Source organism: Equus quagga, chromosome 4 (genome assembly GCF_021613505.1).
Source record: "Equus quagga isolate Etosha38 chromosome 4, UCLA_HA_Equagga_1.0, whole genome shotgun sequence".
Classification (NCBI taxonomy): domain Eukaryota; kingdom Metazoa; phylum Chordata; class Mammalia; order Perissodactyla; family Equidae; genus Equus; species Equus quagga.
Genome location: NC_060270.1, coordinates 125,872,670 through 125,892,606, shown reverse-complemented (window position 1 = coordinate 125,892,606; position 19,937 = coordinate 125,872,670). Strand labels below are relative to the sequence as shown.

The 19,937-nt window shown below is 36.6% G+C and overlaps 1 protein-coding gene across 1 annotated transcript in view; it reads right to left on the bottom strand.

Annotated features, from left to right (window-relative positions):
- LOC124237957 (collagen alpha-1(III) chain-like) overlaps positions 1–19,937 on the bottom strand; it is a 40,087-nt gene that overhangs the window by 7,586 nt on the left and 12,564 nt on the right. Inside the window, exons 5-41 of the mRNA XM_046658121.1 lie at positions 19,622–19,702; positions 17,779–17,832; positions 17,244–17,297; positions 16,397–16,450; positions 15,716–15,769; positions 15,483–15,536; positions 14,778–14,831; positions 14,080–14,124; positions 13,890–13,943; positions 13,394–13,438; positions 12,764–12,817; positions 12,250–12,348; positions 11,664–11,708; positions 11,408–11,506; positions 11,153–11,206; positions 10,923–11,030; positions 10,660–10,713; positions 9,951–10,049; positions 9,581–9,634; positions 9,322–9,420; positions 8,938–8,991; positions 8,760–8,813; positions 8,137–8,190; positions 7,503–7,556; positions 7,125–7,169; positions 6,458–6,556; positions 6,263–6,370; positions 5,951–6,004; positions 4,370–4,423; positions 4,227–4,280; positions 3,277–3,330; positions 2,567–2,674; positions 2,060–2,113; positions 1,733–1,786; positions 1,371–1,532; positions 1,141–1,248; positions 69–176 (exon numbers count right to left, since the gene is read on the bottom strand). Of these exons, the coding sequence (XP_046514077.1) occupies positions 69–176; positions 1,141–1,248; positions 1,371–1,532; positions 1,733–1,786; positions 2,060–2,113; positions 2,567–2,674; positions 3,277–3,330; positions 4,227–4,280; positions 4,370–4,423; positions 5,951–6,004; positions 6,263–6,370; positions 6,458–6,556; positions 7,125–7,169; positions 7,503–7,556; positions 8,137–8,190; positions 8,760–8,813; positions 8,938–8,991; positions 9,322–9,420; positions 9,581–9,634; positions 9,951–10,049; positions 10,660–10,713; positions 10,923–11,030; positions 11,153–11,206; positions 11,408–11,506; positions 11,664–11,708; positions 12,250–12,348; positions 12,764–12,817; positions 13,394–13,438; positions 13,890–13,943; positions 14,080–14,124; positions 14,778–14,831; positions 15,483–15,536; positions 15,716–15,769; positions 16,397–16,450; positions 17,244–17,297; positions 17,779–17,832; positions 19,622–19,702 (2,592 nt within the window). The remainder of the gene's footprint in view (positions 1–68; positions 177–1,140; positions 1,249–1,370; positions 1,533–1,732; positions 1,787–2,059; positions 2,114–2,566; positions 2,675–3,276; positions 3,331–4,226; positions 4,281–4,369; positions 4,424–5,950; positions 6,005–6,262; positions 6,371–6,457; positions 6,557–7,124; positions 7,170–7,502; positions 7,557–8,136; positions 8,191–8,759; positions 8,814–8,937; positions 8,992–9,321; positions 9,421–9,580; positions 9,635–9,950; positions 10,050–10,659; positions 10,714–10,922; positions 11,031–11,152; positions 11,207–11,407; positions 11,507–11,663; positions 11,709–12,249; positions 12,349–12,763; positions 12,818–13,393; positions 13,439–13,889; positions 13,944–14,079; positions 14,125–14,777; positions 14,832–15,482; positions 15,537–15,715; positions 15,770–16,396; positions 16,451–17,243; positions 17,298–17,778; positions 17,833–19,621; positions 19,703–19,937) is intronic.

Below are 19,937 nucleotides of genomic sequence, written 5' to 3'. Positions count from 1 at the left end.
ACCCTTGCTTAAATAAATTATCAAGTATTACCTGGTTGACTGGACATTTCCTGAGGACTAGTACTTACATCTCTTCCAGGTTCACCAGCTGTACCAGCCAGACCAGGCAGACCCTGAGGTCCAGGAGGACCACGTTCTCCATTGTGGCCAGGAGCTCCTGGTTTCCCACTTTCACCCTGTGTACAAACAAATAAAAAGCATTTTAACTTAAGAGATCAATTAATATGATGTTATCAGATGTCTTTATTTCCCAGAGAAAAACCTTGTTTTATTCAATTTCTATTGAATTTGTTCCTAAAACTATCCCCAGCATGAGAGAAAAGCTCTGAGGAAGCAAGCTTCTTGTGTTTTCCAACTTTCCCAGTGACTCTGGATCCCAAAGGGCTGAGTTATCACATTAATTATCATATTCAGAATGCATTCTAATATGAGATGTATAAATAGACATGGCTATTGTAAAAAAAAATGACAAGCCATCATGAAACTATAGGTTTAGGGTGACCATTAGAATTAGGTTACAATGAACATTTGGCTCATATACATTTACTAGATATGTTCATATCATTTGAATACACTTCAATGCTATATTTTAATTTCATTACAATATTATATGACAATTTGTTGAAAGAGAGGTGCTCAAAGTGTCAAAATGTGAGCCCTAATAAAACAGAATTTTATTACCTCATTAGCTAAATGGATATTTAAGACCCTAAGCACTAGGATGTCATAGCAATATTAGTGAAAGAAAATCAAGAGTGCAAAACGAATAGAGTTGATGGATAATTGGTATCAATTAAAGGCTTTCAAAGGTCTATTAGCTGACATTATTTCCCTCTTCAAGGCTAACAGTCAACAAGCTAAAGAATGCTCATAACTTTCCTAACCAGAGGTATTTGAGATGGCAAGATATTTTTCTGTGACATAAATTTATCTGTGTTTATGTTCAAGGCTGGTCTATGATGTGCATTGTTTTTGTGTTCAACATCCTTTTAATAATATGCATGCTTCCTGAAAATTTGAAAATATCAAGAATTTGCATCTGTTACAGGAAAACTTATTCATACCATACTTGATATGGTTATGTGATCTCTGAAGTCTATCAAAGGAAACAAGAGTCCAGTGAAAGACGGCCACACTCACCTTGACGCCCTGTGGGCCAGGACTTCCTCTAGCACCTGGCATGCCTGGTGGTCCTGCAAGACCCCGTGCTCCGGTAATTCCTATAAGTCCAGATGGGCCTGGAACTCCCTGTTGTGAGAGAGAATGAAGCCTTAGCTCTTCTTTAGGTGATTATGTTCTCCTGTACTGAATTTATGATTAAAAATAAAAGAGTATTGTCAATCAATAGAGTAACGAAGCCACTCACTCACCGGAGGGCCCTGGGGGCCGGGTGATCCCTTCTCACCTGGTTGGCCAGCATCACCTTTCGGTCCAGACACCCCAGGGCTGCCAGGAGAACCACTGCTACCAGGTGGACCTGCGGGCCCATCTTTGCCTGGAGCACCACTGGGGCCTGGGGGGCCTGGGTTACCCTACAAAGAAATGTTTGAAATTTGAGTATTTTGTAATGAAAAAGTGAATTTTTCTTTCCTCTTTTTTTTGCTTGTATTCACATAATTTCATATGAGATTTAACACAAAGAAAAGTAGCAATGGATAAGTTTCTCATCCTATGCATATATGAATGCTTCTTATGGAATATATGGTGGAAAAATACTTTAAAAAGGACTTACATTACTACCAGGAGGACCAGGAAGACCACGAGCACCAGGGAAGCCAGCAGCACCCTGTGAAATGATAACATATTTTTGAATTTCAATAGTTAAGTAGAACAAATAACCACTGAAAACAAATATAAAGTATAAGAAATGTGGTAGGATTCGCATTCTACCCTGGGGTCACTCATGGCTTGTTTTTCCTCTTGGAACTTACATATAAGTCATGTATGATGATTAAAATCTTTATACTGGCCTTAGGGATCTAGTGCTTTCAAAGCAGTTTTTATACAGATTGATATTAATTCATACTTTTCAATAAGAGTTAAGAGGATCAATACTTACAGGACCACCAGGACTGCCACGTTCACCTTTGACTCCCTGGGGACCAGGGGGACCCTATATGGAATGAAGGTGGAAATGGAAATGGCTTATAAGAATAGCACCAAAATCAAAATTTGGGAGAAGCAGTAAGCCTTTGAAAAACAGTAACTCTACTTATTGTGATAATCATTTTCAATATATACATATGTCAAATCATTATGTTGTGTACCTTAAACTTATACAATGTTATATTTTGATTGTATCTTAATAAAGATGAAAAAAATGACAACAGAAACGACAACCTACAGCAAAAAAGCCTCAAAAGCCAAAACCCAGTAATTCTATGAAGGTGAAGTAACTTGATTAAGGTCATATGTAGACTGTTGCAGCCAAGCTTCAAACTCGGAACTATATTCCCATGAAGACTGTCCTCTCGTCACCGTGACCAGCTCTCTCAGTGTGAAATATGAAATTACTGATAAACCTACATGCTGTCCATTAGCAGGCTTAGGGAAAGAGAAAACTTACAGCAGGCCCAGAGCCTCCAGGAGGTCCTGCGATTCCAGGGGGGCCTCCTTCACCTTTCTCTCCAGGAGCGCCTCTTTCTCCTTTAGCACCAGGCTCACCGTTCTGTCCCTAACCCAGAAAGAACAACAGACTGTGAGCTGACATCCTTCACAACACTTGGCTTAGAATTTCATTGCTTCAGAAAATAGAATTCTTCAGGTAGAGAGATATTGAGAGGGAATCGGAGAAGAAGGCTCTCTGAAGAAATAGCAAAACAAAGTCAATCAAAATATTCCCATGACAAAAGAAAATGATCAAGAAAGCATTAAGATGTACGTTATTTGTCATAAGGGAGAATGTCTCTCCAAGGATTGTGCGTTTGAAAGTGAGCACCAGTAAATTCATTTGAGAAAGACGGGGCTTAGAGCTAATTTTAATTAGTTTCATCCTACAATGGAAACTCTTTTAAAATTCTCAGAGCGCTCTTAAATCTTGGGTGTTGTTACTTCATTACCATAGCATAAAGGCGAGACAGGTGTTTTTGTCTCCCTTTTCTAAAGAGCAAGAATAGAAATAAAGTAAAAAAAAAAGGAATAGGGATAAAATGACCCTATAGAGAATGAATGGCTGAGGCAGGGCTAGAATCCAGACTTGACTTATACTTCTGCTATTTTTCAGCGAGTTCCTGATTCTAGGCTGTGTGACGTGTATGTTTTAGTGTTCATACTTACAGGAGCACCAGGGAAGCCAGCAGGTCCTGGAGGCCCAACTTCACCTCGCTCCCCCTGAAGTGAAAAATACCCTCGTTGGCCCCAGTGAAAACATCTTCCCATAGGGAGCATACATCATCCTTGATATTATCTTATCTTTCCTTTAAGCTGGAAGCTAACTAACATAGTTTAATCTCTAAAGATGTTTCCATTTCTTAAGGAAATTAGGAGTGGACAACACCAGAATCATTGATTCCTTCTGCCTCTGACTGTGATATTATTTACAAGAAAAATAATTTGAGAATTTTGAAGTGTTTAACACATTTAGTTGTATAACTTCTAAAAATGTAAAGATTTAATAATATGGTAAAAGGGTTGAGAAATTAATCAATTAATTAATAAATTAAAAATATTTACTATACAGTCATGTGCCACAAAACAATGTTTTGGTCAAAGAGCACATATATGACAGTGGTCCCCTAAGATTAGTACCATAGAGCCCAGATGTGTATGTAGTAGGCCATACCATCCAGGTTTGTGTAAGTACACTCTGTTATGTTCACGCAATGATGAAATTGCCTAATGACACATTTCTCAGAAGATATCCCCATTGTTATGCGGTGCACGACTGTATATCTCTCCTTCACGGATCCTGCAGTGGAGAATTTTATATCTAGAAGGAGCCTCAGGCAAAGATCTACAGGTTTAAGAAGAACTCATTTACAAGTGTATATTACTTGTGCAATTTTTATATTTTTTCCAGAATTATTTAGGAAAGAAGGCATGATTTTAAACTGTTTCCTGTGAATTTTAGATTTAAGAACTTTAACTTGCCCTGCATGTCATGATTGCTAAAGACAGAATCCCACTGTTGAGACTCAGCACCTAGGCAGAATTGCTAAAGGGGGAAGCACGAGTAGTTGCTGCCTGTGTGGGGTTAAAAAGTATGTTGAAATGTCTTTAACACTCACAGGGCCACCACGAGGACCAGCTATACCCGGAAGTCCAGGAGCACCACCTTCACCCTTAAAAAAGAGAAAAAATAATAACATTGCCCTGCATCCAAAAAGCCAAGGACAGTTTCTTTTTGTTTCTGAAAAGTGTTACGTGTTACCTTATCTCCAGGCTGACCAGCTGGGCCAGGGGGACCAATGGGACCAGTAGGACCCTAAAGAAAACAGAAATACATTTTTAACTTTGAAGATAAAAAGCACCATTTTTCCTACTAATCACACAGAGAGTATATAGACATACCATTCATCTAAAAACTAAAGAATATGATTTGTTTTATGGCTTGAATGATATGCTCTTCCCTCAGTGTGTAAATACTACAGAGCTTAATCAACACAAGATTCTATGGAGATGATACCAAAGGACTGCAAGATTCAGTGGCAATTTATTGATTCATCTTTCTTTCTATGGCAGAAGAAAAATAAGATGTGGTATAAGATCTCAGAGTAACATATTTTAAAAATTAAAGTACATTGCCTTATTCAACTGCTTGATAATTCAGAATGTTTCATTTAACTACTCAAAGTATCATTACACATACTAAAGTTTTCAAATTGACATTTCCAAATATTAAAGTTTTACTTATATTATATAAATAAAATATTAGGTGTTTTTTTTTTAACTGGATGATGGCTACCCATTTGGTCTGTCAAAAGCGAAGTATTTATAAATTTCTTTAAGGCAACTGCAGTAAATATACTATCTACATAATGGCTTAGTTATGTTTATTTGCTATAGTCATAGCTAGAAGATGTTTGCCAAAGTGAAGAGAATTGACTGTAACGTTTTTTGTATACTTTTATTTTGAAATAGTTATAGACTCACAGAAGGTTGCAAAAGAATATACAGGGAAATACTGTGCACCTTTCTCCCCGCCTCCCTCAATGTTACATCTTACACGATTATAGTAAAATATCAAAGCCAAGAAATTGACATGGGTACAATCCAGAGCTTATTCGGGATTTGCCAGTTGTACATGCACTCGTATGTGGGTATGCACGTATGTAGCTCTAAACAATTTTATCACATGCGGCCTTTAATGGCCACCACCATAATCAAGATACTCAAGTGTACAATCACCATAAGACTCCCTTTGCCACCTCTTTCTAGTTACACCCATCTCCCTCTCCCTCATTCCTGACTCCTGGTAACCACAAAGCTGTTATTCATCTCTACAATTATGTTATTTCACGAATGTTACATGAATGGAATCATGCATTATGTCTCCTTTTGAGTTTGACTTGTCTTCATTCAGCATGATAACCTGGAGGTTTGTATAAGATGTATGAGATGGTGCATGTACCAATAGTTCACGCCTTTTTATTGCTCAGTAGTATTCCATGTATCAATGCACCATAGAATTACAGTGTTTTTTAAAATCAAAAATTTCTTCACGAGTAGTATTGATTATCTTGGATTTTAGAGACTTATTATGACTTTAGCTGGTAACCTTTATCATACTTCTGAGATTTTTCCATTCTCAGGTCACTATTGAACTACCAGGTAGTGATAGATATAAATCAGAAATTTTAACAGTCAAGCCATTTGGCTCTTCTTAATGCCCAGACGGTGGCAAAGTATGGTCTAACTTGTGAGGAGTTTGGGGAAAAATAGAAGTTGAGGTATGGGACTATTCCATATCACATACAGGTAAGTCCTGTTTCTGCCGATGGGGAGTACTCACCCTTGGACCATCTTTCCCTGGAGCACCGTCAGCACCTGCACTGCCTGGTTCACCCTGTCAAATAAAAGCCAGCGTCATCAGAGTAGAAGTCTCTTCAATGAAAGTCTGCTAAGAACAGGAGCAACCCTCAAGACTTGGTGTGATGAATAGCGGGTGTTCTGATTAATAGTTGCTGTAGGAACACATCTCAAACTTCGCTTACTAGAAAATGGTAACATTAAGTTTAAAAATAGATCACTTTCCAGCAATGTTGCTTTCCTTTAACTACAAAGGTCTGTTTTATTATATAAATAACAGAAAATAAGTTAGTACCTTGTCACCCTTTACGCCGGGGCCTCCAGGACCTCCTCTTTCTCCAGGCATCCCTTGCAGACCAGGAGTACCAGCAGCACCAGGTGGCCCAGGGGCACCAGCAGGGCCCTGAAATTAAAGGAGAAATAGTAAGTCACAAGAAAAAGATGGAATGCATTTTGTAAAATCTAGGTCAATTGAATTATTTGGAGTTACCTTTCCTCCTTCGGGACCGGGGGGACCAGCTCCACCTCTAAGTCCGGGGGGCCCTGCTGCTCCAGGAGGTCCACGTTCACCTGGGGCACCAGAATCACCCTATAGTAGCAAAATGTGGTATCTCTGTTAGAAAAGTGAATGCTAAATACAAATCAAAAACACCCTAAGTTGTATTATTTTGATGCAGACCACTAGATTCTTATATTTTCTTAACAATTTGGAAATTTTTAAAATTATAAAAAAATTTTGATCAACTGAATGAGAACTGGAAACTTAAAAAGAATCTAAACAAGGAAACTGACCCCTGGTCTAAAGAGCGAGCTCCAAAACTATTATTATTTTATTCACAAGGGTGAGTTTTTACAGTTCTTCTACTAAAACAGTTTTCCTATATAGAATCAATATACTGGAAAGATTTTTCTTTTGAAATTTCAGGCCCATAGGCAATTGTATGGTATTTACTAATGTCAGAGAATTTGATTTTCCAGATGAAGCAAATTTAATGTATTGGAAATATCTCAAGTTACCCTAAGTGTGTTCACCAAACATTTGGAATGTTGTGCTTCTAAAAAAAAAGAGCATTTTGGTTTGGTATACTAAAAGTGTGTCACTAATCAATTGCTCTATAACATGCTGAAGAAATTAGAAAATAAATGGAAATATTTACCTTGCCTCCTGGAATTCCTGGTGAGCCGGCTTCACCCTTTGGACCCTATGAGATCAGCATTGTATGGTTAGGCCTACGTCACAATACATGTTATATAAATATAAGCAAGGTATACATGTGACCTTGCACACTGTACAATTTGTTAATTCTTGAGTTATGTACTCTTTCTTTAGTTCCTTTTATTTTATGGCAAAATTCAAACTTTCTATGTAATAGTTACAATGGAATAATTTTTCTTTGTTTTGTTATAACTATTTCAAAACTAAATGTGAAAACTCAGATACTTTGGCATGAGAAAATGCAAAAGTTAATAACTGATGAAAGATTACTGTTTATTCTTTTGGTTTCTGAGTTTTGAAAAAATGGCATGCAACTTACTGGTTCACCAGGTTTTCCATTTTCTCCTGGAGGACCGCTCGTGCCAGGCAAGCCCTACAAAGAACCATATTTGTATTGTATAATTACTTCAAACATTGCTTACTGAAAACCTCCTCATAAGTAAACATGTTTCTGCAAAGTATTCAAATAATGGCTTAAGTGGTCTTTTTAAGGGTGGAAAATTTGTGGCTCTCAAAATCTAATGACAGAGATGTGATATTCATACCTTACAAATCTATTCATCTCCCTCTATTCTCTCTGTTGCTGCATATAAATATGAATTGATGAGTGTGGTGAGATGGATGTAGCTTTATGGATTTAAATTATAATGGAAACAAGTATAAAGTATAGAATTATGTAAGCTTAATTATTTGTTTTTAATTATTTGTTTTAATTCTGGAATAGATATGGAAGTTAAGCCTTAACATTGTCTGTCATTTTATGTCAAAGTAGAAGACAGACCCACAAATTTTAAGCTTACGATGAACTGTAATCTATTGGTGTCACAAAAAAAATTGACTGACAAATAAAAGTTAACTGACAAGTTAACTCAACAAATACAGGTATCAAAGGGAAGTACTTTGTTCTCTGGTAAAAGCAGGTGCTCAATGACATTTAAATAACAAGTTCTTACTTGTAATCCTTGTGGACCAGGGAGTCCTGCATCTCCTTTGTCACCAGATGGCCCCTATGTAGAAAAATATAATAAGACGCTCCATTATAAAATATCCTTTCATATTTAGTCCACACAGTTTTCATTTCACCAGGTGATTGCTTAATATAAAAAGTAACAGAGTATGGGGCTGGCCCAGTGGTGCAGCAGTTAAGTGTGTATGGGGTTCGCCGGTTTCGATCCCAGGTACGGACATGGCACTGCTTGGCAAGCCATGTTGTGGTAGGCGTCCCACATATAAAGCAGAGGAAGATGGGCACTGATGTTAGCTCAGGGCCAGTCTTCCTCAGCAAAAAGAGGAGGATTGGCAGCAGATGTTAGATCAGGGCTAATCTTCCTCAAAAAAAAAAAAAAAGTAACAGCGCAAAGGAGGGCAGAGTCTGGCCTGTGGAAGCGAGGCAAAGGAGATATGTATAATATAAACTTTACCCAGTCAGCATTTAGTGAGCTAAGTAAGTAAGCAAGCTTTGTAAATGCTTTCATGAACTATAATGACATAGTGGTAGAGATTATATAATTCCCAAAGTCTTTCCCCTGTCCCACTGCCACCCACTTCCATCTCTAATTTATGTGAGTAAACTTACCGTAGGTCCTGGGGGACCCTGAGGTCCAGTTTCACCATTCTTTCCAGCAGGACCCTAAAAAAAAAAAAAAAAGAAAAACAGAGAAGCAGAGTTAATAAAAATAACAGAGAGAAGTCATGGGGTTGGAGATAAATGCCTCTATTAGAAAGCTGGATATAAGCTGATGAAAGCTACATACCGGAGGGCCAGGACCTCCAGGGCCACCTCGTTCTCCATTCTTGCCAGGAGCACCCTAAAGCAGAAGTGACCAATATTTACTAATTCTCAAAAGAAAAATCACTCACCGTATTGTTCCCTCATTCTTTTGATATGCCTCCTCCATACATAAGTACAAACATAAACTACTTTCTAGAACTAGATTCCCATAAATATCATCATTCTTTCCCAAAAAAGTTTTTACTACAAAAACATATTTTAGCTCCCTTCTCACATGATATTTGGATTTTCATATACTCTTCCATGCTTTGAAATGGAGATCAAGTTTTGGCCCTCTCTGCACTTCCAGATGGGGGGTAAAGGCCTTCTGTCAAATATTTGTTGAAAAATGAAGGGAGGAACTCACATCATTTCCTTTAGGACCAGGGAAACCCATGACACCAGGCTGACCTCGGGGGCCAGATGGGCCTGGAGGACCTGGTCGACCACTTTCTCCTTGGCTTCCCTAATGAGAAAAAACATTACATTAACAGAGGTTTGACAAATATTTGATAAAGATATACAATACACATATCAAGACTATACAATATATATCAAGGCTAGACCAAACTATGCATTCCATTATTCACTGGACTTGTAAAATGAAATGTTAAATATGTACATACTGGAGGTCCTGGTTTCCCATCGCTGCCTGGTCCTCCTGGGCTCCCGGGAACACCCTAAATTAAAGAAATTAGCCCGGTGATTTAAAAATGATCATTTAAAAAAAAAAGAAAACATAGATCTATCTGTAAAATTTTGAGATTTCCACTTACACATTCGCACACATTTTTTTCTGTATATCAAGTGTCTTAGTTAAGTGTTCTATATTCTGCTCTTCCTCAATCAATCCTAGCCTGTTTTCTTAAAATAATTTTGCTTTGTTTTGAGCCTATAAAGTATGTAGTCTGATTTGAGTTGTCTTTGATCCTTCTTCTCCACTTGCCTTGCTTCTTCCTAAATGACAGTGTCAATCAAACAAGTGTTTCTCTGTACCCTAATTCCTGGGCCTCCAGGGACACCGTCTCGGCCAGGTTCTCCAGCAGCTCCTCTGGGCCCTGCGGGGCCTGGACTACCGCGGTCTCCAGGGGCACCCTAAGAGGTGAAATAAGTCAACAAATATGTAAAAGAGCCTTCACTGACCTAGACATTGAGCATATTTATGCTACAACTAGAGAACATCCTTTGTTCTCTGAGAGAGAGTTCGTATGTTGCTGACGTACTCTGTATAAAATCAGTTGTCTATTAGCTTGCATTATCTTGTTGGAAACATTTTGAAGCAACTCTGATGACTATCACATGCTTAAAAAAAGCAATATTTAGTGGGCTTAATATATTTCTGTGTATATAAAGTTAAATATCTTTGATGACGTGAGATCATATCTATACAGCACATTAGTGTTTTCAAAGGACTTTCAAGAATTTGTTTATCTTATTCTTGCAAACGATGTTGAGATAAATAATCCCAATTAACAAATAAGTTAAAGCATTCTTATGAAGTTTAAGTGACTAGCTTTAGTTACAAAGCTAGGAAAATGGCTGAGCAGGGGTCGGCATCATTGTTTTACATTGGGAATTATTATTTTTTTAAAACTCCAATATATTTCTTTCAGACTTTTAGGTTTCAGTTAATGGGAAACTGTAGAGAAGGATATATATTTTTGTAGCACTAGCATTTATGAAGACAGAAACTACAGTTATCTACCTTTTCTCCTGGAAGGCCATTTGGTCCAGCAGGTCCTCGGAATCCAGGCGCACCCTGGAAATAGTGAAAGGTAAATATTTCAGTCCAAAGCATTAAAACTTTTTCATAATTCTTGAGAGGCAAAAGAAATAGGCTCATGTTTTAAATGCTTCAAAATGATATTTGGGATTGAGTACTCAAGAAAAACCATGCCTCACCCTGAAGGTCTAGTTCTATGTAGATTATAGCGTTGTTTGCTTTTTAGATGCCCATGGAAAACGCACCCTTTCTCCTGCAGCTCCTGGAAGTCCATTTGCACCAGGTTCTCCAGGCGAACCATCTTTGCCATCTTCACCCTTAGCTCCTGGAATACCTGGAGAACCAGCTTCACCCTAAGAAACGATGTTCATAAAAGAGTAATGACTGAATTTGGTTGCAAAACTTTTACCTATTTACTTTCTAATTAGATTGCATTTCTCTAAGAAATAACCAAATCCATTGAGGTAATACTTACGCGTTCACCACGTGCTCCTGGCTCTCCTTTGGCACCATTCTTACCAGGCTCACCCTAAATGAAACAAAATCTTGACTTAAAAACAGGGAGAATAGACTAACAGAATCATCACCAGTGCCACTTGATTCAATTATAACACCACAGTGAAAGCAACATAAATTCAACTGAACAAGAGGAAAAACCCTGTTATTCATATTTTTGTTGTGAGAATTAAGCCCCACCTTTCTGGCAACAAAGGAAAAATAGGCAACTTACCGCAGGCCCTCGCTGTCCAGGAGCACCATTAGCACCAGATGGTCCTGGAGGACCCCGGGCTCCTATCAGTCCAGGAGCTCCAGGAATGCCAGCGGGACCCTAAGAACAACCCAAGAAGACTAACATTAGTCAACCTTGAACTTTTCTTTCTGAATAGCTAGCTTAAAACATTGCAAATGTATTGTTACGCAAAATGCAAAGGAAGTCAATAATGTATGTGTGGATGAGAAGAGGGTGAGAGGTGGGGGTGTCTTACCATTTCACCTTTACCACCAGGACTACCACTAGCCCCAGGAGGGCCCTAGAGGGGAAAAAAAACATATTAATAATAATGCAAATAGTGTACATATATTTGAAGTTGTTTATATATTTGCAAAATAAAGTTATTGGGGGGTGTTGTGCTTTATAGAGATTAGATGATTCCTCCGACTATAGCATACACATAAAAGGTAGGCAAAAAAAATCATTATCTGAATAAATTAGAGATAATATGCACATGGTCTAGATTATTAAATAAAAATAAATAGAAGAGGTTTTGGTCTTGTTTTTTCTTTGAATTTTTCTGATTGGTGATTAGTTTGGGGCACATTCTTTGAAGTATCAGATTATTATCTATCCTTTACTCTGTCATATAAACAAAAAATTCATAAATTCTAGAAGAATGCAAACCTCAAAAACTACCTTTTTAGTACTGTATTTATTACAGTAGAGTCACTGCAAAGCACTAAGCAACATTTGTTTTCAAAAAATAATTTTAATTGATAGCAACATTAAAACATATGCTTTCATGAAATGAGTGTAGCACCACTCTCCCTCTCTCAAAGGCCATATTTGCTACTTACAGGAGGACCTGGAGCACCAGCATTTCCCTGAGGTCCAGGTTCGCCTCTTTGTCCTGGGGCACCACTTGAACCAGGAGATCCCGCAGGTCCAACTTCACCCTAAGGGATAAACTCTATGTAGTCAGTTTCCCTTGCCAATTCTAATCTTTTAGCCAGTTTACCCTTCAGCCTTGTTTAAATCTGTCTCCCAAAGGCTGGAGTAGTATGAATATATACTCTATGAAGGAATCATTAATCATAAAGGCAGAGAAAAATGGCAACTATGTGTGTGTCTGTGTTATCTCTGTTTCCCCAAAATAGACTGGGAAAAGAGAAAGGCATCGGAAGAGGTATTAGGATAGTTGAATGTCTGGAATAACACTCCTTTTGGAATCAAGAAGAGGGCTTTAAAGATCTAAGTAGATAAAAGATATCCACTTGAGTTGTAAAAAAAAGTCACATTCAAGAAACAATCCAAGGATTTTCTGTTGTCTCCAAGCTATATTTATATTCTTCTATAGAAATACTTATTTACCTTAGCACCAGGGGAACCGGGGAATCCTGCAGTTCCAGGGGGACCAGGGGGTCCCTGAAAAAATGAAGTACAATTTCAAGAGCTCATCATCAAGTAAATGAAAGCTAACACTACTAGTAAATAATACGTGAGCACATACTCAGTACAGAAGACAATTATGCAGATAAAAATATTATTGATTCATAGATGAATATTATGTGGCGAAACAACGTGATAAAATAAAAAGAGAGTGAAGTCTAAAGTTAGAAAATTTGGAGCCCCTCACCCCACTTCTGCCATGATTCTGTGACTGTGCAGGTTATGCAGCTCTGAGCTCTCATTTATAAAATAGAGGGAACATGTTATCTATTTTGCAGGACTCTTAATTGTCATATCCAATACTGGCTATTAACTGAGAGTGTAAGCACCATACAGATGGTAGCAACTGGCCAAAGTATAACAAAAAGTATCGGAATTTTGTTCATGGGTTTAGTGTTTTTAGATTTGTTTACGGGCTTAGTGTCAGTTTGAATCAGAGGTTTATGAACAATGTTGAGTTTGGGGTCTACAATCCATATTATTCCAATATTCCACAATCTATAATTTCTCATTAACTTGAAGCAAATCAGGGTTAGATGAGAAGTTTCTTACCGGCTGTCCATCGCTTCCTCGAGCACCATCATTACCTCGAGACCCCTAAAAAGAGAAGTTTGTCTCAAGTATCTTCTTAATTCTAAAAGGCTGGTTATAAGTAATATTTTGACTAAAATTCTGACTCAATTGATGACTTTTCCACAAGTACATTAAAATCTGCCTACTAACTATATATTTTTAGTCAAATTGTTAAAATTCTGAGATATACAGCAATGATCTCATGTAGAAGAATTGGATTCTCTGTTTTACAGAACTGAATGTGAAATAATGGCTCTAATACCATATGCAAAGTTAACACTAAAAAAACAAAATCCTCAACAGAGATAATAACTAAAAAACTCTTACTTGTTTCCCTAGAATTATGGCTAAAATTTTATGGAGGTGACTTTAAATGCAATTTCATAGAAAAGAAATTTTCCTGCAGATTGTCACAGCCTGAAGACCTGGCTGAGACACTTATCTGTAATTGCACAAGGTCAGCAACAGTACTCACTGCGGCTCCCGGAAGTCCAGGTCGTCCTCTTTCACCAGGAGCCCCCCTAGGACCCTAGAGAATAAAATCAGAAGTATGGTTTTACTGTGAACTTGATACGTGGAAAAACAGTTGCTGAGGAAGCAAGGCGAATTTTGGGTTAGATGGAGGTTAACAGTAAAACTGAAAATTATACGAGAAACGTAATTACCATGGGTCCAGGAGCTCCATTTTCACCTGGAAGACCATTTTCACCCTAGAAATGTATAAAATATGTTACCATTTTGTACCAGAGAAATTTATAATTTATTAAACACTCCATATTATGAAAAATTTTATGGAACCTAAGAAAAAGATACGCATTTTAACAATATCAAGTTTCTATTAGCATTTTATTTGCCATAAATCTCAATTTTTGCATTTTAAAAATGAGAGGATTGGGGCCGGCCCCGTGGCTGAGTGGTTAAGTTCGTGCGATCTCCTTGGGCGGCCCAGGGTTTGGCTGGTTTGGATCCTGTGCGGGGACATGGCACTGCTCATCAGGCCATGCTGAGGTGGCATCCCACATGCCACAACTAGAAGGACCCACAACTAAAAATATACAACTAGGTACTGGGGGGCTTTGGGGAGAAAAAGGAAAAATAAAATTAAAAAAAATTTTGAGAAGTAAACAGAAGTAATCAATGAGCTCCTCAGGGGTGCGCCATCATTTCTAATGTAGGCAGTCCAAGTTATCAGCTTTCAGGGAAACTTTACTAGAACATCTTAATTAGTTTCTGTTATTTAGCTCCTAAAATGCAAAATTCAGGTGAATTTCGGGAAAAGCTAAACTCCAAAATATGAATCATAAATACAACTATAACATTTAAATAAATTTACTTATGAAAGTATGACTTTGTTGTGATTCACCTTTAATCCAGGAGCACCGGTTTCACCCTTTTCTCCGTTTCGTCCATCAAAGCCCTAGGAAGTAAAAGTTTTAAAACCTGTTCATAATCCAGAATGATTGAAAACATTACATTGAAATTTTTCTAACTAGCTTTTACCACATATCAATATTTTCAACAGTAACTTAATACAAAGTTCTTTTAAATGGATTGAAGACATTTGACATTGATTTTATAGTAAAGAATCGGAACTAATTAGGAAGTACAATTTAGTCCAATTAGGAAATTGCCTTAATGTGGCATAGTAAATATCAATTTCATAGATTTTATTTCTAGCAAATTGACAGATTTTTGGCTCAGTTGGTTAAATCTACCTATGTTTTGCATGGAATAAAATTGCTTGATTCAATCTATAAATCGTATTGACTAAATCAATGAATAACATAGCTCTCAATAATACATTTTTATTCTTTTTTGACAGTGGTGATAAGAAAATTAAATTATTCTTTTGCAAGCCTTTCTGTACACTTAAAACTGGCATAATTACTTTGTGTAAAATAACTAGTTAGCTTGGTTAGCAAATAAAATTGATAGACTTTTTAAAAAATCAAATAAATTAGTTGTCAGAATCAATTTTGGGGGGCACATACTCAATTGTCCAATAAGATTGGTTAGACAAGTAAACACAAAGGGACCAGCTTATAGTCCGTTTAGAAACTCTACTTACTCTGTGTCCTTTCATACCAGGGAATCCAGGTATGCCAGCCGGACCTTTGATACCCTAAAACCAATGAAAAGAAAAGATATTAATGAACCTTCACATAGAATCACAATCCACTAGTAAAATGCCTTCTATTTTTAAGTTTAATTCAATTTAATTGTATAGGCTAAGATCATTTAATTAATAGGCTAAGATCATTGTGATTACTGCAATTAATTCATTGGATACTGAAGACTTACTGGAGGTCCAGGCAATCCTCTCTCTCCAGGTCGTCCGGGTCGTCCTGATTCTCCCTAGGTGGAGAAATAAACAATACATAGGTGCTTGTGCAGGAGAAAACACATTGTAGCCAATCAGCAAACTGATAACTTCGCATTTTTCTCCTCAAGGCCTCACGAAAATGATTGGGCTAAACATACAGTTGTCAGATCAGCTTTCTTAATAGAAGGAGTGAGGAGGGCTTCTCCCATCTCAATATAAATGTATGAACAATGCAGGCTTCTCGTCACTGAAATATTGTGACTATCTCTCAATCCAGTGATAAGAATTTGCCATTGGAAATTAAATGGGAAAGAAAGAATAGCATAATATTAAAAGTGTTTATAAGTTTTGAAATTCATAAAGTACTGATATCAATTTTTTCATTGCAAGAGGCAGAGAGAAGAGACATTTCTCCTCCCAGTAAGTGATTTATTCACTGGATGAATCTTCTTGACTTTAGGGGTTCTGTTAGTTTAGAATTCAATAAATGATATATGTAAATACTGTTTAGATATTCAAAGATTAATATCCGCTAAGATGTCATTATCAAAATTTTTTGAGTGAGGTTTTCCTTCTGAGATTCTGACATATGGTATATGCTATTCAGAATATTCCAAGTTAAATTTTGCCATATCCCCACTCAATCCTTAAAAACTTACATCTTTTCCGGCAGGACCAGATGGACCTATAGCACCAGGAGGTCCTGGAGGGCCCTGAAAATAAGGAAATAAAAAACAAATATATCTGTAGATTTTTCTGTTATAATCAATTTATTATTACATATTATGTGGATTCCTGGAAGGAACTTCCTTTTAGAAAATATTCTCAATATTTCTCATCATGAAAATGACATATTGAGTTAATATTATACCTATATTATCTCAGCTTTTACTGTTTATTCAACTTATTTTTAATGAAAATCAAAAGTATAATGTACCTGTATTTTATATCACATGTGTGTATTTATACACCCAAATGTACTTCTACAGTTTTTGAGATATTGAATTTTTAAATATATAAGTATTTCCAAATATTTTGAAACATTAAATTAAACTAACTTCCCCTTACTTCTCTATTTACACAGCATATTCTTCTGGACGACTCTATTAGATTATGTTTATTTCTACTATATTAAGTTTCAAAAATTCTATATCAGTAGAGTAGATATAAAGGTGAACTAAGGGACTACAGGAAAACTAAATCCCTGTTTAAGATAGAGGGTTTGTATCCACACCAGGAAATGGACTGTTGTGATGGCTAATCAGCCAGGGAATTCCTAGATTGAATAGTAAGTATCCAAGATATCTAAATCATGAAAAGACTCCCAAAAATCCTTGCAACCAGTTCAAAACCAGTTAAGCTATTATAAAAATACTACATAAATTTTAAATGTAAGCATAAGTTTAATATATTCTTTGTAGGGAGCTATGATAAAGTTTAAGAAAATGAAGGTGGTTTCTATATAGAATTGTCAATTTATTAAATATAGATATAATTGTTACTTACTGCAGGACCAGCTTGCCCAGGTTCACCAGGGGGACCTTGGTATCCTGGAGAACCCTAGTGGATAGAATAACATGTACATATTTTTTAAGTGACTTAATCTTCATAGGATCCCTTTACAACTTGAAGACAGTATGAAATCAGGATTTGTGAATGTAGTCAGTGGATTTTATTCCAATTTATAAAGACTGAAACCAAAATTTTTCAGATCAGAATAAAGTTAATTTATTCCATTCCATCCACTTCATTCCACTGAAACTGAATTGTTTCGAATTTGAAGCCGTATTAAAGGCAAATTAAACATGTGGTTTAATTTTACCAAGATTTTAATTGCTAATAGTTGTTGGTGGAAAGGAATTAAATATGAAATTCCAACATTTTTGAAGGAATGATAGTTTCTTGGTTGTGACTTCTCTACTTAATTGGGATCATGCACACTGGAATGGCTAAATTATAGCAGGATCTGTATTATCCTGACTTATATAACATGCACGAAGAAGAAAACACCACTATATATGTATTTCATGGCTATACTTACAGGGGAGCCAGGATGACCAGATGCGCCAGGGGGGCCAGGAGGGCCGGGGGGACCCTAGAATGCAAATGTAAAGGGTAAATACAAAACAAGTGCACTGAAATACACTTTATCCAGGCATCATAGAGATGTCTCTGTTTAGGAATGATACGGACATCTCTAAAAAATGGGAACATATGTCAATATGTGGTAACTATTCATGGATATGATTGATCTTATTAGATCTACAGTGAGGATCCCATTACAAAAATATCACTCTAAATGAAATTCCCACAGAATCAATAAAAATTATTGGTAAGTCTTATATTTTTTCAGTATTTCTTCCCAAAAGGGGATTCAAAATCTGGAAAAATCCATGTAAAATGTTATGAGAATCTCTGCAATGTTAGGATGATACTGGTACTGGTGAAGAAGTGTTTTTTTGTCTGGCAGCCAAACTCACTGAGGAAAAATATTTATCCACATACTATAAATCCTAGTTTCTAAAAATGCTATAAATCAACACCAAAGTTCTCAGCTATATCACTGAGTTACATTGACATGAAGATTTAGATGTGCATATGAGAATCATCATACATGGGACAATGCTGAATTAGAATTATAATCAATTATTTGTCATTGTTCAGAAATATAGGTTAAACTAGAAACCCTTCAGTTTTGTAGCATGCTATTTCTAAATACTGGTAATAAATTTATAAAACTACAATTTGTAATTAAATTTTCTCTTGTAACCTCTTTTCTGGCATGTTAATAAGTAGTGACTTTTTTAGTTTAAGTGTGTTTTTTAGGAGCATGTTTAGGTTTTTTTCAGGTTTTTGATTGAAAAATAGGATTCATAATGTGAGTGTAGCTGAGTAAGACCAGATGTTTACGTAATTAATATAATTTTCCTTCTGGCTTTGAAAGATACAAAAAAGTCATAACTCAAAACTTTAAAGATTTTTAAAATTCTCTTTATATAATTTACTTTATACCAATTTGAAGGGTCTTTTTTTAACTGGTCATTTGGACCTAGTGGCTAAAATTTTGTCCTCTCTAGTTTTACAAGTCACTAATATGGAGTCCAATAATCGGGCAGCAATCCTCCCTAATCCCCGAGAATCAGCATCATGCTCCATTTACACTTACGTACCTGTTACTGGCAGTGAAATGAGAGCCTCCCCTAGTGTAGCTTCTCCCGAGAGGCTGTCTACAGCAAGGGTCTTTTACAGGGGACCATGCATCATGCACATGTGCCCAGGTTTCAATGTTCTTTTTGCTATTTTCTTCTATGAAAACTCTAGGTCATTTACATTGAGGAAAACCTTTCAGGTACAATGAAAATAGCTATCATTTACAGTAGAAGAACTTAAAGACTTGATGAATTCCGGAAATATTTGTATTTGATTTCAGGATTTGAGGTGAGATGTATGGTGATATTGGGCGTTTATCACTCAGGTTGTCATCTAGAAGGTAGCATTTAATGAATGAAAATACGTTAAAAGAAGATTCTGAACAACTTGGATGAGAAAGAGGAAAAGTGGAAGTGAAAAATAAAATTTGGTTAAATTAGGAAATATATGAGTGTGAGACCTAAGCATGAAGGCAGGTGGGCCCCTGTATAGGTGTATAAGGTGTATAAGGAAAGAGTGGCAAACAGGCATGAAATGAGAGGCGGTGAGGAAAAATGAGTTAGGATAGAAGGATCATGATAATGCTACCATTTTATTTCCCAGCCTTACTAGAGGAAAACCTAGTTTGTACAATTCTGTAGTAATACTGGATTAACAGAAGAACCACCATTTGAAATTTCGCCAACTGGAAGGCTGAATAATGTTCTAAAATGCTGAGAAAGACTTGTACATACAACTGGCCCCGGGTAGCCTGCGAGTCCTCCTCCTGCTACTCCAGCCTTGACATCATATGACTCATATTGGGGAGAATAGTTCTGTAGCAAAGAGACCAGATAGATATGATCATATTGGTATATAGACCATAGTTCTTTTCAAAAGCATTTAGAAGAAGTACATGCAACATCTACTATTCGCTGATAGAAAGTTTCTGCATGCCAGAGGGTGTAGTATATATTATTTAGTCACCTTGCTTGTTCTGTCACTCTCTAGCTTTAGATGTTAGATAACCTACAGAAATACTTATGTAATGCACAAATCTTTTAACTAACT